The sequence below is a fragment of the Schistocerca serialis genome, chromosome 9, assembly GCF_023864345.2.
Source record: "Schistocerca serialis cubense isolate TAMUIC-IGC-003099 chromosome 9, iqSchSeri2.2, whole genome shotgun sequence".
Taxonomy (NCBI): domain Eukaryota; kingdom Metazoa; phylum Arthropoda; class Insecta; order Orthoptera; family Acrididae; genus Schistocerca; species Schistocerca serialis.
The window spans coordinates 396,122,323-396,139,747 of record NC_064646.1 but is presented as its reverse complement, the minus strand read 5'-3'; the positions used below and the strand labels follow the sequence as shown (position 1 = coordinate 396,139,747).

At 44.6% G+C, this 17,425-nt stretch overlaps 2 protein-coding genes across 2 annotated transcripts in view; one reads left to right on the top strand and one right to left on the bottom strand.

The window, feature by feature from the left end:
* LOC126419652 (uncharacterized) overlaps positions 1–17,425 on the top strand; it is a 626,964-nt gene that overhangs the window by 315,702 nt on the left and 293,837 nt on the right. The gene's annotated exons all lie outside the window — the stretch shown is intronic.
* Positions 1–17,425, bottom strand: part of LOC126419808 (superoxide dismutase [Cu-Zn]-like) — a 142,179-nt gene that overhangs the window by 10,054 nt on the left and 114,700 nt on the right. Inside the window, exon 4 of the mRNA XM_050086991.1 lies at positions 4,676–4,839. Coding sequence (XP_049942948.1) covers positions 4,676–4,839 — 164 coding nt within the window. The remainder of the gene's footprint in view (positions 1–4,675; positions 4,840–17,425) is intronic.

Sequence of the window (17,425 nt, the reverse complement as noted above, 5' to 3'; positions counted from 1 at the left end):
GAAGCAAAATAACTGATGATGGTCGAAGAAGAGAGGATATAAAATGTAGACTGGCTCTGGCATGGAAAGTGTTTCTGAGGAAGAGAAATTTGTTAACATCATGTTTAGATTTAAGTGTCAGGATCTCCTTTATGGAACTATTTGTATGGAGTGTAGCCATGTATGGAAGTGAAACATGGACGATAAATAGTTTAGACAAGAAGAGAATAGAAGCTTTCGAAATGTGGTGCTCCAGAAGAATGCTGAAGATTAGATGAATAGATCGCGTAACTAATGAGGTAGTACGGAATAGAATTGGGGAAAGAAGGAATTTGTGGCACAATTTGAGTAGAAGACGCTATCAGTTGATAGGACACGTTCTGAGGCAGCAGAGGATCACCAATTTAGTATTGAAGGGAAGAGTGGAGGGTAAAAATCTTAGATGGAGACCATCGGATGAATCCACTAAGCAGATTCAAAAGGATGTAGGTTGCAATAGTTACTCGGAGATGAAGAAGCTTGCTCAGCATAGAGTACCATGGAGAGCCGCATCAAACCAGTCTCTGGACTGAAGACCACAACAACAACAAGTTGTTGGATGGAAAAGTTAGCTTTTTCTATCTGGGGATAACACTTGTGATTTGGTATCTAAATTCTAAATGATAGCTTTTACTACCTGTGAGGTACATCTGTGATTTGTTATTTAAAATCTTGAGGTTTGTTTCGTTCTGAGGTTATGGAAATTAATCTCAATAGAAGCAGCTCAGCTGAAAATTATGGATTTCCGTTTTATGAGGTCCAGTAAAAAAAATAACTGGAGTGACTTAATTTTATCCAGTGTTTGCAGTTTTCTTCCATGGCTGTATTACTTTCTTAATAATAAAGAACAAACGCCTTCAGCTACAAATCGTGATTTTATTGAAATGCACGAAGCGTTTCGAGCCCTAGCGGCTCATCTTCAGATGCTTTAACATTCTAAATCAACTTTACATTTAGTTTAATTCTGGGCATGGCAAGACCACATTGTTATATAACAAAGTGCCACATTATGGAATATAAGTTCATGAAACTATGATAAATCGAAAACTGACTTACTGTTTGTAGTAATAGGTGTATGGTTCTTGAGAATGTTTATGTGCAAATACACACACTTTGGAGTGATCTTTTTACCATTTTTATTAGATTACTTCTGTCAGTCTGTCCAGTCCAAATTTCGTAATTGATTATAATCAGTTTCTTACTGAGCTAGACACTTGAAATTTTAAACATAGTTCTGAACTTGATGGCAATGCAGTATTCCGTCACTTTCTTCTGGATCTGTTAGGTGGGAGTGGGGATGGTGGTTAGAAAGTTTCCTAACTGTTTGCGTCTAAACTGTCCCGTATGAGCGGCGTATTGTGCATCTAGTATCAGAATGCATTTTAGGGGGGTTATCTGCAGATGGACACCGCTGAGCAGCAGAGGGAAGGAGGATGTGGATAACAAGAGGAAGTAGGATGAGATGGACAGAGACAGGGGGAGAAAAAGATGGACAGATATAGGTGGGAGAAAGAGATGAATAGAGAGAATAGAGAGAGAGAGGAGATTGACAGGCAGAGAGGAGGAGCTGAAAATGAACAGACAGGGGACGGAGAACTAGATGGCAGAGAGGAGAGGATAAGAAGAAATGGACAGAGAAAGAGGGAGGTACAGGTAGCCAGATAGAGGGCAGGTGAGAGTATGGCAGAGAGTGTGTGTGTGTGTGTGTGTGTGCACTTGACTTGTTGACAGATGGAAGTCTGGGTTTACTGAGGATGTGAGAGCGCTGTGTTGGGGCGAACACAGCTGGAAGGTGGTGGCCTGGCCTTTGGAGTGTTATTGGCGCATCGTGTGGTTGGAGTTTACTCGACAACAGGAGGAAGCAATCCTGCACAGGGAACCGTTGCATGCCTACCTTGTGGACTGTATGGTGAGGACTTTTGTAAGAGGCAGTAATTTCGTTCTTTACGCATGTATGAGCCACTGCACCCTGTTTCCTTTCGGGTCTAGCTGGTATGTGGTCGTTCCATCAATTTTCTATTGTTAGTAAATGTGCTCGTTTGTGTTTTTCAACCATGCTGTAATTAGCCAATTTTCTGAACACCTATTCACGATATGTGGCGAACGTGGATTATAATTTGATTTTTATTGCCTACTTCGCACGTTGCTAGGTAGCGTGGCTTGGTAGTTTGTGTACACAAGTCTGTGCCTTCTGTCAAATGTTTCTCTAAAGTTAACTGTATCTCACTTGTCCGGCGCATATCCTACCAGCCCTGTTTTGTTCATTGCCGTTTTGCATTTTATTAGGTCTGTGTTTGATTCTTCTTACAGGTGACTGTTACAGGCCAGGGTATCCGTTACTTAATGTCTTATTTATTGAATTCATGGGCAAACTCGTAAAGGGGCCGCCTGTATGCTTTGGTTGGTCTTGTGGCATTCTCCGAATCATTTTCTAATGTAAGTTCCTCATACATTTGTAGAAAAGATATCTATTTTGCTAAGACAGCTGGCAAGCTGATTCTAGTAAATCCGCGTTATCTGTTATTAGCTGGTTACCGAATTGCCTGCCTGTTTACTAATTATGTTGTCGTTTGTTTGTTTGTTTCTGCCTGTGTAGCTTAGCTCCTTCCTTATGTACATTTGCTCAGCTACTCTCGTTGTTTGCATAGGCCTACCTGTAGTCCCTGAGATAAAATGTTCACCTTGCTTTGGTGTTTTATATTCAGTTTTATATCATACATATATGGGAACCTTTATATTCATAATTAATTTCCCTTATGGAAATGAGCGTTTGGCGTCATTGGCCGGGAGGCCCCTTACGGGGCAGGTCCAGCCGCCTTGGTGCAGGTCTTATTACATTCGACGCTACATTGGGCAACCTGCGCGCCGTATGGGGAAGAAACGATGATGAAGACAACACAACATCCAGTCTCTGAGCGGAGGAAATTCCCGACCCAGCCGGGAATCGAACCCAGGCCCCTGAGGACGGCAGTCCGTCACACTGACCATTCAGCTATCGGGGCGGACAATTTCCCCTATGATTTAATGCAACTGATTTCTTTTGAATCCTGCTTAAGAGTTGAAGCAACACCGTCTAGAGTTGGGGTTTAGTGTAAGTTCAACTTAATGTTTTGGTCGACCATTCCGTCGCAAAGCTCACTGTATTTATAACTGTAACTTGTCTGCCTGTGGATTATGGTCAGATGTAAGCTTAAGATCCCTCAAAATCGGTACTGTTTCGGGAGTCATTTCACACCACACATTTTCTGATAATAAAATTCACTGCAGCACTCACGTAAATGTCGTTCTGCTAATGTTCCATTTGTAGCAAAGTAATAACTAACACCAAGAAAAACAGTCCTGAAATAATTATCAAGAATATGGACAGATTATTGTTTTCCTTTTAACCATAATGTATTATAGAAAGCTGGTAACTCTTTCAAAATGAGATTTGTAATGGTTAACTGCAAACAGTTTAGCTATGCTTCAGAATACGATACATTTGTGGAAATAAAAGAAAGAATTATATTCTTTAAATTACGTTCCTCTCATTTTTGGGCCTAATTAATTTTTATATTGACTGTAAATGCTGCATGCAAGTGAAGTTTTTATTTGTTGTACATATAAAGCAGAGTTTATGTCTGGGGTCTCCCCCAAAACGCCTGGATCGATTTCAACCAAATTTAGCACAGAAACAGCAAGCGTCACGAGTATCAGCGCTATGGGGTTTATAACGTAGTATATCCAATATGAATGGAGATATGGGCAAAAACGTGTTTTTTTCGAGCCCCTGGCATATAGACTACCTGTATGACAGGGGAAGACTATTAGCCTGCCAAATCAACCAGGTCTTTAGGGCAGCCTATATGTCATGGGCAAGAAAGAATTTTCTGGGCCCCAACATGTAGGGTGCTCTGCATGAAGGCATGTTGTGTTGAAGTAGTTTCAGCATACTTCATCAGCCTGCTATTCATGGTTACCTGTACATCAGGAACAAACAAATAATTTTCAAGCCTCTGATGTGTGACCTGCCCTGCAAGACATGTATCTTGTGGGAGTACTGTCAGTGTGCTTTATTCAACTGTATTGCAGGGGCTACAGGTGCTCATGAGCATGGCTGGGGTCAAGTTGAGCTAGATAGAGGAGGGGCTGGACAGAGTGAGGGATAAGAGAAAATGGACAGAGAGAGGAGAGGAGTGGGAGATGCTTCAGGCAGGTGGAAGGTGTACAATGGTAGTGGGCAGGTGGAAAAGGAAGAGGGGGGAGAGAGATGGAAAGAGAGAGGGGGAGGAGGAATGGTCAGGGGGAGGAGGAGGAGAATATGGTGAGAGAGAGAGGGGGTGGAGGCAATGGACAGAGAGAGTGGGGAGCATGGGACAGATAGGTGTAGGTGGGAAGATGTGGTGGACAGACAGAGGAGGAAGAGGTATAAAGATAGAGGGAGGAAGGCAGAGGCAGAAAGAAGTGTACCCAGAGAAGGGGGAGGAGAAGACGTATTCAATTTATGTGTTGAACGGATACGCGGGCGAAGCCATAGGGGAAAGACTAGGATTTAATAAATGTGATTAAAGTAAAGTAGCATTGTAAAGTTCCGCTGTGCAGTACATCCTCTACTACAAAAAGTAGATCCCCAAAGTGGGCCTAAAAGTAGCGTCGCCGTAAGGGTTTGTGCACTCACGTTGTCGGGGTTGAAGTGCGGCCCGGCGTCGGCGCAGTCGTTGCCCAGCTTGCCCTCTCGGTGCACGTGGAAGCCGTGCAGCCCCGGCTCCAGGCCGCTCACCACCCCAGACACCACCACCGGCTCGTGCGGGCTGCCCTGGAACAGCCGCACCTCGCCCGACACTGGCGGGTGCGCGCGCACCTCATCTCAGCTGCGGTACTCTCACCGAGGCACGTAGCACGTAGCTCGATTAAAACACTCGTGGAAAGAGGCATTGGGGACGTGATATGAGCAGGTAATCGTTCTATCTTTTAGTTTCTTCGTGATCAAACGTCTGAACAGAGCGAAAATAAAACTTCCTGGATTTTTGAGCGAATTTTCATAGCCGAACGAAGAGTGAGAAATGGACAATGGGGAATCAAAGTGACCAGTACGAGGTCGAGTTGAGTTGTGCCAAAAAATTGTGTAATTGCTTGAAAGTAATCACGGTAACTAAGGAAAACTTAATTATTGATTTGAGGCAAAACTGAAGTATTTCACGAACAGCTACTGCTAGCTGTGTAAAGGAAGTGTCAAAAAATATCGAAACACAATACAAATTGAAACTTCTGTGCGCTCTAATGATTTTTATACTCTTAAAAATGAACTGAGGGCATGGCATTACTGCCTGGGAGATCCCATAGATCAGCCACCTAGTTCGTGTCTTTCCATTTGACACCACCTCGGCATCGAACTCTTAATACCAGTCCATATTTATATGCAGGGTGGTCCATTGATCGTGACCAGGCCAAATATCTGACGAAATAAGCGTCAAACGAAAAAACTACAAAGTACGAGACTTGTCTAGCTTGAAGGGGGAAACCAGATGGCGCTATGGTTGGCCCGCTAGATGGCGCTGCCTTAGGTCAAACGGATATCAACTGCGTTTTTTAAAAATAGGAACCCCCATTTTTATTACATATTCGTGTAGTACGTAAATAAATATGAATGTTTTAGTTGGACTACTTTTTTCGCTTTGTGATAGATTGCGCTGTAATAGTCACAAACATATGGCTCACAATTTTAGACGAACAGTTAGTAACAGGTAGGTTTTTTAAGTAAAATACAGAACGTGGCTACGTTTGAACATTTTATTTCGGTTGTTCCAATGTGATACATGTACCTTTGTGAACTTATCATTTCTGAGAAAGCATGCTGTTGCAGTGTGATTACCTGTAAATACCACATTAATGCAATAAATGCTCAAAATGACGTCAGTCAACCTTAATGCATTTGGCAATACGTGTAACGACATTCCTCTCAACAGCGAGTAGTTCACCTTCCATAATGTTCGCACATGCATTGACAATGTGCTGACGCATGTTATCAGGCTTTGTCGGTGGATCACGATGGCAAATATCCTTCAACTTTCCCCACAGAAAGAAATCCGGGGACGTCAGATCCGATGAACGTCCGGGCCCAACGCACCTGTCATGAAATATGCTATTCAATTCCGCTTCAACCGCACGTGAGCTATGTGCCGGACATCCGTCATGTTGGAAGTACATCGCCTATCTGTCATCCAGTGCAACATCTTGTAGTAACATCGGTAGAACATTACGTAGGAAATCAGCATACATTGCACCATTTAGATTGCATTCGATAATATGGGGGCCAATTACCCTTTCTCCCATAATTCCGCACCATACATTAACCCGCCGAGGTCGCTGATGTTCCATTTGTCGCAGCCACCGTGGATTTTCCGTTGCCCAATAGTACATATTATGCCGGTTTACGTTACCGCTGTTGGTGAATGACGCTTCGTCGCCAAATAGGACGCGTGAAAAAAATCTGTCATCGTTCCGTAATTTCTCTTGTGCCCAATGGCAGAACTGTTCACGACGTCATCTATCACAAAGCGAAAAAATTGGTCTAACTAAAACATTCATATTTCTTTACGTACTACACGAATATGTTATAAAAAATGGGGGTTTGTATTTTTAAAAAAGCGCCGTTGATATCCGTTTGACATATGGCAGCGCCATCTGGCGGTCCAACCATAGCACCATCTGGTTTCCCCCTTCAAGCTAGACGAGTTTCGTTCTTTGTAGTTTTTTCGTTTGATGCCTATTTCGTGTGATACTTGGCCCGGTCTCTATCAATGGACCACGCTGTATACGATACTGGGTGTCTCACGAGGAATGGTCAGTATTCGGGGATATGACATGCCGATCGTTCGAAGAAAAAAAAGTAGTAAACAGGGGCTCTGAAACACGTGCCATAAGAGCTATGGACAGTTGTACTGTAGAAGAGGTAAGGTTCAAGGTAGCCAAGATCAAGTGCTCATAGCTCTTAAGGTATGCACTTTAGAGCACATGTTTACTAGACATTTTCACTTCGAATGACCGCTTCTGTCGCATCCCCGAATATTGACAACTCCTCCTGCGATATCCTGTGTTTCATGCTTTCTGAACTAAAGTTGAAAATAAATAAAAAATTAAAAAACAGTTAAACTTTTTGTGAAATGATTTGTCTACAAGTAAGATTAGATAAATATTTCACGCACCTTTGAATAATACTGGAAATCATGTACAGCAAATAAGGTGCCAATTAAGAATTTATAGTTCAAAGTTTAATTTAGATTCTTGGAATTTTAAAGAATTCTAGAGTATGTTTGTCTGCGCAGTTTCACCAGTGTCTCCTTACGCCTTCATCGTGTGAGCATCTCGGCTGCTGTACATGATTTCGAGCATCATTCAAGGTCGCATCAAATGTTTCTCTAATGTGTTTTATTTCCTACTTTTGACAAATTATTTCATGAAAAATCTGACCATTATTTTTTAAAAATATTTTTTTATTTTGTTTATTTATTTTATATTTATCTGATTCTGGGGGACCAAATCAGCCAAAGCTACTTCGTTATGAGATGAGTAAATACACACTAGTTTACAGAATACTAGTTAGAAAACTTATAAATAAAAGAATCAGAAGAATTAAAGAACAAGGCAATATAATTATGAGAGGTTGTAAGAATAAATAATACACTAAAGAGATAAATTCTTAACTACTAAGGGCAGCCCCTGTACAGAATTGATCCAAAGGTTTCAACGTAGATTTGATGATTCAGTTGTTTTCTGCAGTGTTGGAACTCTACTGAAAATGAAACTTGTTGAACAGTACACGCCTAGACTGATGAGTCGTAGCACGCTTTGGTATTGAAGGGAGAGTACTGTATTACAACGTTGAAATCCGCATGAACTGATGCAGTCTGACTGCACAGGTGGGGGTTCGTTTAATTGTGTTTGGTTGATCAGAACGTCGACTTCGCTGCAGACGCTAGTCGGCTGTCATTCCCCCGTAAACATTGGGACATCTCACTGAAAGTGTTTCCAGTCGAATTAAAGCTATTATGAAGGCGAATAATGGACACACGCCACATTAATGCCCAACACTATTGGTCACGTACTGTAGAAGCCACAAATGTTTAACAGGAGAATGATTTGTTTCAACATAACAAAATAAAAATCTGTCAATGAATAACCAGCAGCCATTAAATGTATTCAAAGAAAATAATCTACTGTAGCTACCAAAACGAGGAAAATTAGAGATACAGACAAGAGGTTAATACACACAACAAAAAAACTTTTGCATCACCTCGGTTCCGTGAGTTCCGGAATCTGTACAGAAAATTGGAATAGAGATCAACATAAACATCATTTCCGCCCTTTTTATAGCTCATGAAAACCACACCTTGCGTGTTGTACAACCATACAGCGAGATCTTCAGAGGTGGTGGTCCGGATTGCTGTACACACCGGTACCTCTGATACCCAGTAGCACGTCCTCTTATATTGATGCATGCCTGTATTCGTCGTGGCATACTGTCCACAAGTTCATCATGGCACTGTTGGTCCAGATTGCCCCACTCCTCAATGGCGATTCGTCCATCAACAGCCCTTTTCAATGTATCCCAGGCACGTTCGATCGGGTTCATGTCTGGAGAACGTGCTGGCCGTTCTAGTCGAGCGATGTCGTTCTCCTGGAGGACGTCATTCACAAGATGTACACGATGGGGGCGCGAATTGTCGTCCATGAAGACGAGTGCCTCACCAGTACGCTGCCGATATGGTTGCACTGTCGGTCGGAGGATGGCATTCATGTATCATACAGCAGGGAACCTCCACCTTGCTGCACTCGATGGACAATGTGTCTAAGGCGTTCAGCCTGATCGGGTTGCCTCCAAACGCGTCTCCGACGATTGTCTGGTTGAAGGCATATGTGAACTCATCGTTGAAGAGAACGTGAAGCCAATCCTGAGCGGTCCATTAGGCATGTTGTTGGACCCATCTGTACCGTACTACATGATGTCGTGGTTGCAAAGATGGACCTCGCCATGGAAGTGTCGAGTGAAGTTGCGCATCATGCAGCCTATAACGCACAGTTTAAGAAGTAACACGACGTCCTGTGGCTGCACGAAATGCATTGTTCAACATGGTGGCGTTGCTGTCAGGGTTCCTCCGAGCCATAATCCGTAAGTAGCGGTCATCCACTGCAATAGTAACCCTTGGGCAGCCTGAGTGAGGCATGTCATCGACAGTTCCTGTCTCTCTGTATCTCCTCCATGTCCGAACAACATCGCTTTGGTTCACTCCGAGACGCTTGGACACTTCCCTTGTTGAGAGCCCTTCCTGGCACTAAGTAACAATGCGGACGCGGTCGAACCGCGGTATTGGCCGTCTAGGCATGGTTGAACTACACACAACACCAGCCGTGTACATTCTTCCTGGTGGAATGACTGGAACTGATCTGCTGTCGGACCCCCCCCCCCCCCCCCCCCCCGTCTAGTAGGCGCTGCTCATGCATCGTTGATTACATCTTTGGGCGGGTTTAGTGACATCTCTGAACAGTCAAAGGACTGTCTGTGATACAATGTCAACAGTCAACGTCTATCTTCAGGATTTCTGGGAACCGGGGTGATGCAAAACTTTTTTTAACATGTGTAGAAGCAAAACTGTTTTTGATGAGTGTAGAAGATTTTGAAACGTCTTGTTACAGAAGAATATTGAAAATTAGATGGGTAAATCAGGTACCTAATGAGAAGTTGGAGACAAAGGGGTTTAATGGCACAATCTGACTAAAGGTCGATAGCGAACATCAGGAGACACCAGATAATAGATACATGGTAATGGAGGAAAGTGTGGAGGGCAAAAGTTGCAGAAAAAGATCTAAGATGACTACAGTCAGAAAGTTTAAATGCATGTAGGTCACATTAGTTACGCATAAATGAAGAGGCTTTTGCGAGATAAACAAGGCTTGGAGAGCTGCATCAAACCAAACCATAACAGCAAATAAAATCAGATTGCATATTCAGGCAGACGTATAAGTGACAAGATGGATCAGAAAGGTGAAGAACACGTCAAGGTCATTATAGATGGAGCAGAACATCTCAGTAGGACAAAGTAGGGGCGGAAATTGCCCATGTTCTTCTTAGAAAAGCATCTAGGCTTTCACCTAAAGACATTCCCCGAAACTATGGAAAGCTCAAACTTGTCTCGAATAAGAGCCCAGCTCAGGAACCACTATGGCATCTGGCTCGATAATAAAGCTTCATGATTTGAAATAACTCGTGACAGGGAGTTATCTTTTTGAAATAGTTGTCTGAATGTCTGCTGAACTTGCGGTATAACTTTGCTCCATGCAGCTTCCCTTGTGTACAACTTATCTGGTATAGTTCGGACAGGGGGTATCGATTTCACTGAGCGAGAACGCTGTGGTGGTATTTGCCCGAGAAGTAGATGGTTTCATTCCTGGCAAGTGAAGATATATACATTACAAGTACTTGGCGTGCAAGGGAGAAGAGGTGGTGGCGAACAGCTGCCGATCACGAGGCAGAGTGCCAACGTACTGGCTTAAATCTGAAACCTGTCTACAGCGTCTGATGGACTAATGATACGAGTCAGGATTCTGTAGCAACGTTAAGAGAGCATTTTTTTCCTTTTTTACTCTATTCAGTCCTACCTAGCTCCTGAGTGCAAGAAACAATGCAGCAGTTAAACGACTTGGTTGTGTCAGCTCCAAATAAGGTAAAACCGCAGACTTCCTGCACTCCGAGAAAGTGCGTCATCTTGACGCGTACGTAAAAGTGCCATGCGATGAGAAAACTGCGTTTACTGGAAGCAGACAAGCTGGCGGAAAGAAATACTACGTTCTGTAGTCGCACTTTAATGGTCTTCATTTCATATCGATGTCTACTTCGATTGTTACCGTGGATGTATTTCTTCGTTTTAGAGTTCGATGCATAGTTTTTTCTTGTGTTCCACGATATTCAAAACTGTTATTATCATGTATTATATGTGAACAGCTGTGTAGCGTTCTGATTGTTGGAGGAGGCTGCTCCTGTATTAAAAAGGAAGGAAGGGAAATGAGGCCCAATGTCCCGTCAACGATTAGATCATTGCATACGGTGCACTAGCACGCACAGAACAAGGATGAGTCCTTCGAGTTATTTAATATCCAAGAGGAAGGACAAAGATTTCCAAAGACTCCTGTGTTCTTAGTCTTATATCTAGATCATCGAAGCAGACCGTTGTGCGTTAGAATCGGATAGGCGCCAGCAATGAATGTTTCGCCCATGAACTTGTGTGTCTGACAGCACTTGGCCTGTGACAGTTTTTCTCTTTATTGGTCATTTCATTGTCCCATATGAGAAAAGGGCCGAGGATCACTGAACTCTGAACTCTTCAATCTCTATGTGTTTTGTTTTAATTTGCAAGACGATTTACATCAATGGAAATAGTTACGGAAGTTAAATATTCGGAATATCATGCTGTGAATGGTACAACGAAGTTAGGTTGCGCAATTCATTATGAGTTGCTTCTGCTAAACGTCGATGAATAGGTATACAATAAGTCTCTACGCAAGCTTGAATCTCTCAAGTTTTAGTTTCGTGTTCTCTTGATGAGATATTTGTAGGAGGAACCAAAATGCAGGTTGACTGTTCTACGAACGCACTTTCTCTTAATTTCAACAGTAAACCACTCTTTGATGCACAACACTTCCCTTGTAAAGTCTGCCACTGGATTTGGAAGACTATCTGCTCGGCGCCATAAAGGTCATTACACGGAGTTGTTCAAAATGGCTCTGAGCACTATGGGACTGAACTGCTGAGGTCATTAGTCCCCTAGAACTTAGAACTAGTTAAACCTAACTAACCTAAGGACATCACAAACATCCATGCCCGAGGCAGGATTCGAACCTGCGACCGTAGCGGTCTTGCGGTTCCAGACTGCAGCGCCTTTAACCGCACGGCCACTTCGGCCGGCACACGGAGTTGTGACGCAACGCACTTCCCTTGTTCGTATTTCCTCTATCATTCATAACTGCCAAGGATCCCATCCAGAGGAGCAAATTCAAGTATCGGTCAATGATTATTTTGTAAGCTGCCTCATTCGAGGGTGGACTACGTGTTCTGGGCATTCTTTCAATGGATCTGTCTCTGGAATCTGCATTTCCTGCTACATAAAAGTTGTACTAAATTTAAATCGCTTCGTACACGTACTCCCAGGTATTTAATGGATGCGACTGTTTTTAGTGACTATTCGGCTGCACGGTGATCAAACGAAGAGACTCTCCGTGTATTTACGCATGATACCTTGCATATACACTCCTGGAAATGGAAAAAAGAACACATTGACACCGGTGTGTCAGACCCACCATACTTGCTCCGGACACTGCGAGAGGGCTGTACAAGCAATGATCACACGCACGGCACAGCGGACACACCAGGAACCGCGGTGTTGGCCGTCGAATGGCGCTAGCTGCGCAGCATTTGTGCACCGCCGCCGTCAGTGTCAGCCAGTTTGCCGTGGCATACGGAGCTCCATCGCAGTCTTTAACACTGGTAGCATGCCGCGACAGCGTGGACGTGAACCGTATGTGCAGTTGACGGACTTTGAGCGAGGGCGTATAGTGGGCATGCGGGAGGCCGGGTGGACGTACCGCCGAATTGCTCAACACGTGGGGCGTGAGGTCTCCACAGTACATCGATGTTGTCGCCAGTGGTCGGCGGAAGGTGCACGTGCCCGTCGACCTGGGACCGGACCGCAGCGACGGACGGATGCACGCCAAGACCGTAGGATCCTACGCAGTGCCGTAGGGGACCGCAGCGCCACTTCCCAGCAAATTAGGGACACTGTTGCTCCTGGGGTATCGGCGATGGCCATTCGCAACCGTCTCCATGAAGCTGGGCTACGGTCCCGCACACCGTTAGGCCGTCTTCCGCTCACGCCCCAACATCGTGCAGCCCGCCTCCAGTGGTGTCGCGACAGGCGTGAATGGAGGGACGAATGGAGACGTGTCGTCTTCAGCGATGAGAGTCGCTTCTGCCTTGGTGCCAATGATGGTCGTATGCGTGTTTGGCGCCGTGCAGGTGAGCACCACAATCAGGACTGCATACGACCGAGGCACACAGGGCCAACACCCGGCATCATGGTGTGGGGAGCGATCTCCTACACTGGCCGTACACCACTGGTAATCGTCGAGGGGACACTGAATAGTGCACGGTACATCCAAACCGTCATCGAACCCATCGTTCTACCATTACTAGACCGGCAAGGGAACTTGCTGTTCCAACAGGACAATGCACGTCCGCATGTATCCCGTGCCACCCAACGTGCTCTAGAAGGTGTAAGTCAACTACCCTGGCCAGCAAGATCTCCGGATCTGTCCCCCATTGAGCATGTTTGGGACTGGATGAAGCGTCGTCTCACGCGGTCTGCACGTCCAGCACGAACGCTGGTCCAACTGAGGCGCCAGGTGGAAATGGCATGGCAAGCCGTTCCACAGGACTACATCCAGCATCTCTACGATCGTCTCCATGGGAGAATAGCAGCCTGCATTGCTGCGAAAGGTGGATATACACTGTACTAGTGCCGACATTGTGCATGCTCTGTTGCCTGTGTCTATGTGCCTGTGGTTCTGTCAGTGTGATCATGTGATGTATCTGACCCCAGGAATGTGTCAATAAAGTTTCCCCTTCCTGGGACAATGAATTCACGGTGTTCTTATTTCAATTTCCAGGAGTGTATTTATGTTGAGGGTCGAGTGCCAAACCCTGCATCAAGCGTCGACCCTGTGTAGATCTTAAGGGTCCTTTATACGCTTGGATATTTTCACCGACTTGTCTGTACAGACAGTGTTTGTGCGTGCAAATCGTTGCTTGTGATTGAATCACCAACTGAAAAATTCTTGTGTGTTACTGTTCGTGTTCGACCTGTGTGAAGCCTGGCGGTGCTTGAGCTGACGCAGACTAAATGTGCAAAGCAGATGTAGTGCTTTAGTACTTCATGTGCAGTATGACATGTTTCCGGAATGATGCAGCTCAACGATGAACGTGATATTACGGTAGAAAATCACCCATCAGCATAGCTTCTGCCAGTGCTATTATAAGTTTTTCATAAGCACTTGTCGATTTTCTCATTACAGTGTCATTTCTCCTTATACTGGGTGAGGCATGAGAAAAAGTACTTGCTTTGAGGGGTGATAGTATTGATGATACTGAACAATAAACTTCATTGGACATAAGCCCTATTCCGAATGGTTTCCAAGATAGAACAGGTTTAATGTACATTGTTATTAATTTTCTGTATTGTTCAGTACATTGTCGTTGTTTACAACGTACCACAATAGTGCAGAAGAATTCGAGACGCACAGTTTGATATAGGGCACTTGTGATCAATCAAGTCGGGAAACTACCTCAAACTGGCCTTTAAAAACTAATTAAGCTAAAACGCATGGGCATAGCTTTAGATTTTCGGTATCATCTCGCTCACTTCGCGCGAACTATTAATCCTAGGAAAAACCGAATAGAACATATTTTTCAGGAAATTTAATTTATTTTAATTTTGCTCGGCGATACGTTTTCACTTGAGGCCACTGTTTTCGAGTTACTCAAGAAAACCGTACAAAACTGACACTGAAAATGTCCCATCTCGGAAACCATTCGGAATATGGCATATGTCCGTATGGAGTTTTTTGTATACTATCACTAATACTACAACCCCTCAAAGCATGTACGTTTCCTCATCTCTTATCCTGTATACGGATTAACATACTGCACCAACACAAAGAATGTTACTTCGTCCTATGTACTTAAATCAGTCCTCTTTTACACTTTTTAGCTCCTTCAAAACATGGAGATAAGAGAGCGTTGCATGTTTTAGAAGTCACTCTTTCATCCGTCTTCTCTGTACTGGTCTCTTTCTTTTTAAACGTTCGAAATAATTGCACTAGTTGGAATAATTGTGTTACAAGCAAATTTACTTAATTTGGCCATGGCCACAAAATACTCTGCGCTCGTGTACTACTGAAGACTCTGAGAAAGCTGCATTGTGCAGACGAGATGTGCAGACGGTCGTTGCAAACATTGTCTGCTCAGACAAATCTGATCGTGAAATGGGCCTGTTGCTGCATTCCTCTAGAGTTTCCTTGCCTTGCTTTTTGAATACATCGTCATCCGGTAAGACCGCAATGTACGAGGGTAATCCCAAAAGTAAGGTGCCCTATTTTTTTTTATAAGTACGGAACTCTGTTTGTGTGGCAGTTTGTCACACTGTTATGAAGAGTGCTTCACGCGCTGTGTGTAAACATGCGCATGCCGCGCTGAGGCGCTCATTCTTGGCATGGCAGCCGTTGAGAACGGAAGGATGTTACCGCCAAGTGCGAATTGCGCGCAGTTATTCGGTTTTTGAACGCAAAGGGCACTGTGCCGATTGAAATCCATCGCCAATTGATGGAAGTGTATGGTGAGTCGTGCATGGATGTCAAAAATGTTCCTAAGTGGTGTAGAGAGTTTGCAGCTTATCGGACCGAAATTCACGACGAACAGAGGAGCGGGAGACCGTCAATTTCTGAGGAGACAGTGCTGAAGGTTGAGGAAAGCATGCGTGAAGATCGGCGGATCACCCTGGATGACCTCTGCACATTGGTTCCTGAGGTTTCCGTAAGCATCGCTCACAGAATTTTAACGGAAACATTGAACTACCGGAAGGTGTGCGCAAGATGGGTGCCACGCATGCTGACTGAAGACCACATGCGGCAACGAGTTGATGCTTCCCGCGCATTTCTTCACCGCCTTGCAGCCGAACAGGGCAACTTTCTGGACTGGTTAAAAGAACATTTGGCCGGAAAGCGATCCAGCTCCGACGACGAGGTGAAAGAAGAGGTTCATTACTTTCTGAACAGCATGGCGGCAAGCTGGTATAACATGGGCATACAAAAACTGCCGCAGCGTCTACAAAAATGCATCGACAGAAATGGTGATTACGTCGAAAAACAGTTAAATGTTCAAGCTGTAAACTGATGTAAACCATTGTAGAAATAAATAGGTCTATGTGCTTATAAAAAAATACGAGACCTTACTTTTGGGATTACCCTCGTAGTTTCCAATTTTATCCACTAGGTATATATATTGGTCCTGTATCACTGCTCTCAGGGTACGCGGGGAAATGCTTTTACACCAGAGCACTGGTCTCCTTTACAGCCGGCCGATGTGGCCGAGTGGTTCTAGGCGCTTCAGTCTGGAGCCTCGCGACCGCTACGGTCGCAGGTTCTAATCCTGCCTCGGGCATGGATGTGTGTGATGTCCGTAGGTTAGTTAGGTTTAAGTAATTCTAAGTTCTAGGGGACTGATGACCTCAGAAGTTAAGTCCCACAGTGCTCAGAGCCATTTTTTCTCCTTTACAAACGATACGCGTTAATCCAAAAAAAATGACGCACCACGAAGGAATTAGCCGAATGGGACGGAAATCAGTAGCTCTGATGTACATGTGGAGAAAAACTAATGATTACAGTTACAGAAAAATTGGATGATTTATTCAAGAGATAGAGCTTTACGAATTGAGCATGTCAATTACGCGTTAATCTACCTCCGGCTGTTATAAATGCAGATATTCGGCTTGTCAGTGATTGACAGAGTTGTTGGATGTCCTTCGGGGGATATCATGCAACATTCTGTCAAACTGGCGCGTCAAAATCCCGAACTGGTAGGAGGGCCCTGCCTGTAATGCTCCAAACTTTATCAACTGTGGAGATATCCGGCAGCCAGCTGGCCAAGGTAGCGTCTGGCAAGCACGAAGACAAGCAGAACTATCGGTACGTGCGGGCGGGCATTATCATCTGAAATGTGAGTCCAGGATAGCCTGCCATGAACGGCATGGAATGTCGTCGACGTACCGCTGGGCTGTACAGAAAACGGTGCCGCAGATGACAACCAAAGGGCCCTGCTATGAAATTAAATGACATCCCAGATCATCACTGCTGATTTTCGAGCCATATGTCTGGCGATAGTCAGGTTGGTGTCCCACTGTTGTTCGGAGTATCTCCAGGCACATCCTCGCTGGTCATCGGGGCTCAGTTCAAAGTGGGGCTCATCACTGATCGTTCTAGTCCAGTCAATGAGAGTCAAGGGCGAATAGGGGTCTGGAGACTCCTGGACAGCGGTGGGATACTAACTTGACTGTCACCTGCCACATAGCCCGACAACCAGTAATGATGATCCGGAGGGCCATTTCTTTTCATAGCAAGAGCGCTTTGGTTGTTATCGGCGGCAGCCTTACAGCACAGCGCACCGTTTCGTTGCCCTTCACGGAAAAACCATCCTGAGCTTACATTTCAGCAAAATAATGCCCATCCATGCATGGCGAGAGTTTCTGTTCCTTGTCTTTCGGGCTTGCTGAACCCTACTTGGGCCAGCAAGGTCGCCGGACCTTTCCACAGTTGAGAAGGTCTGCTC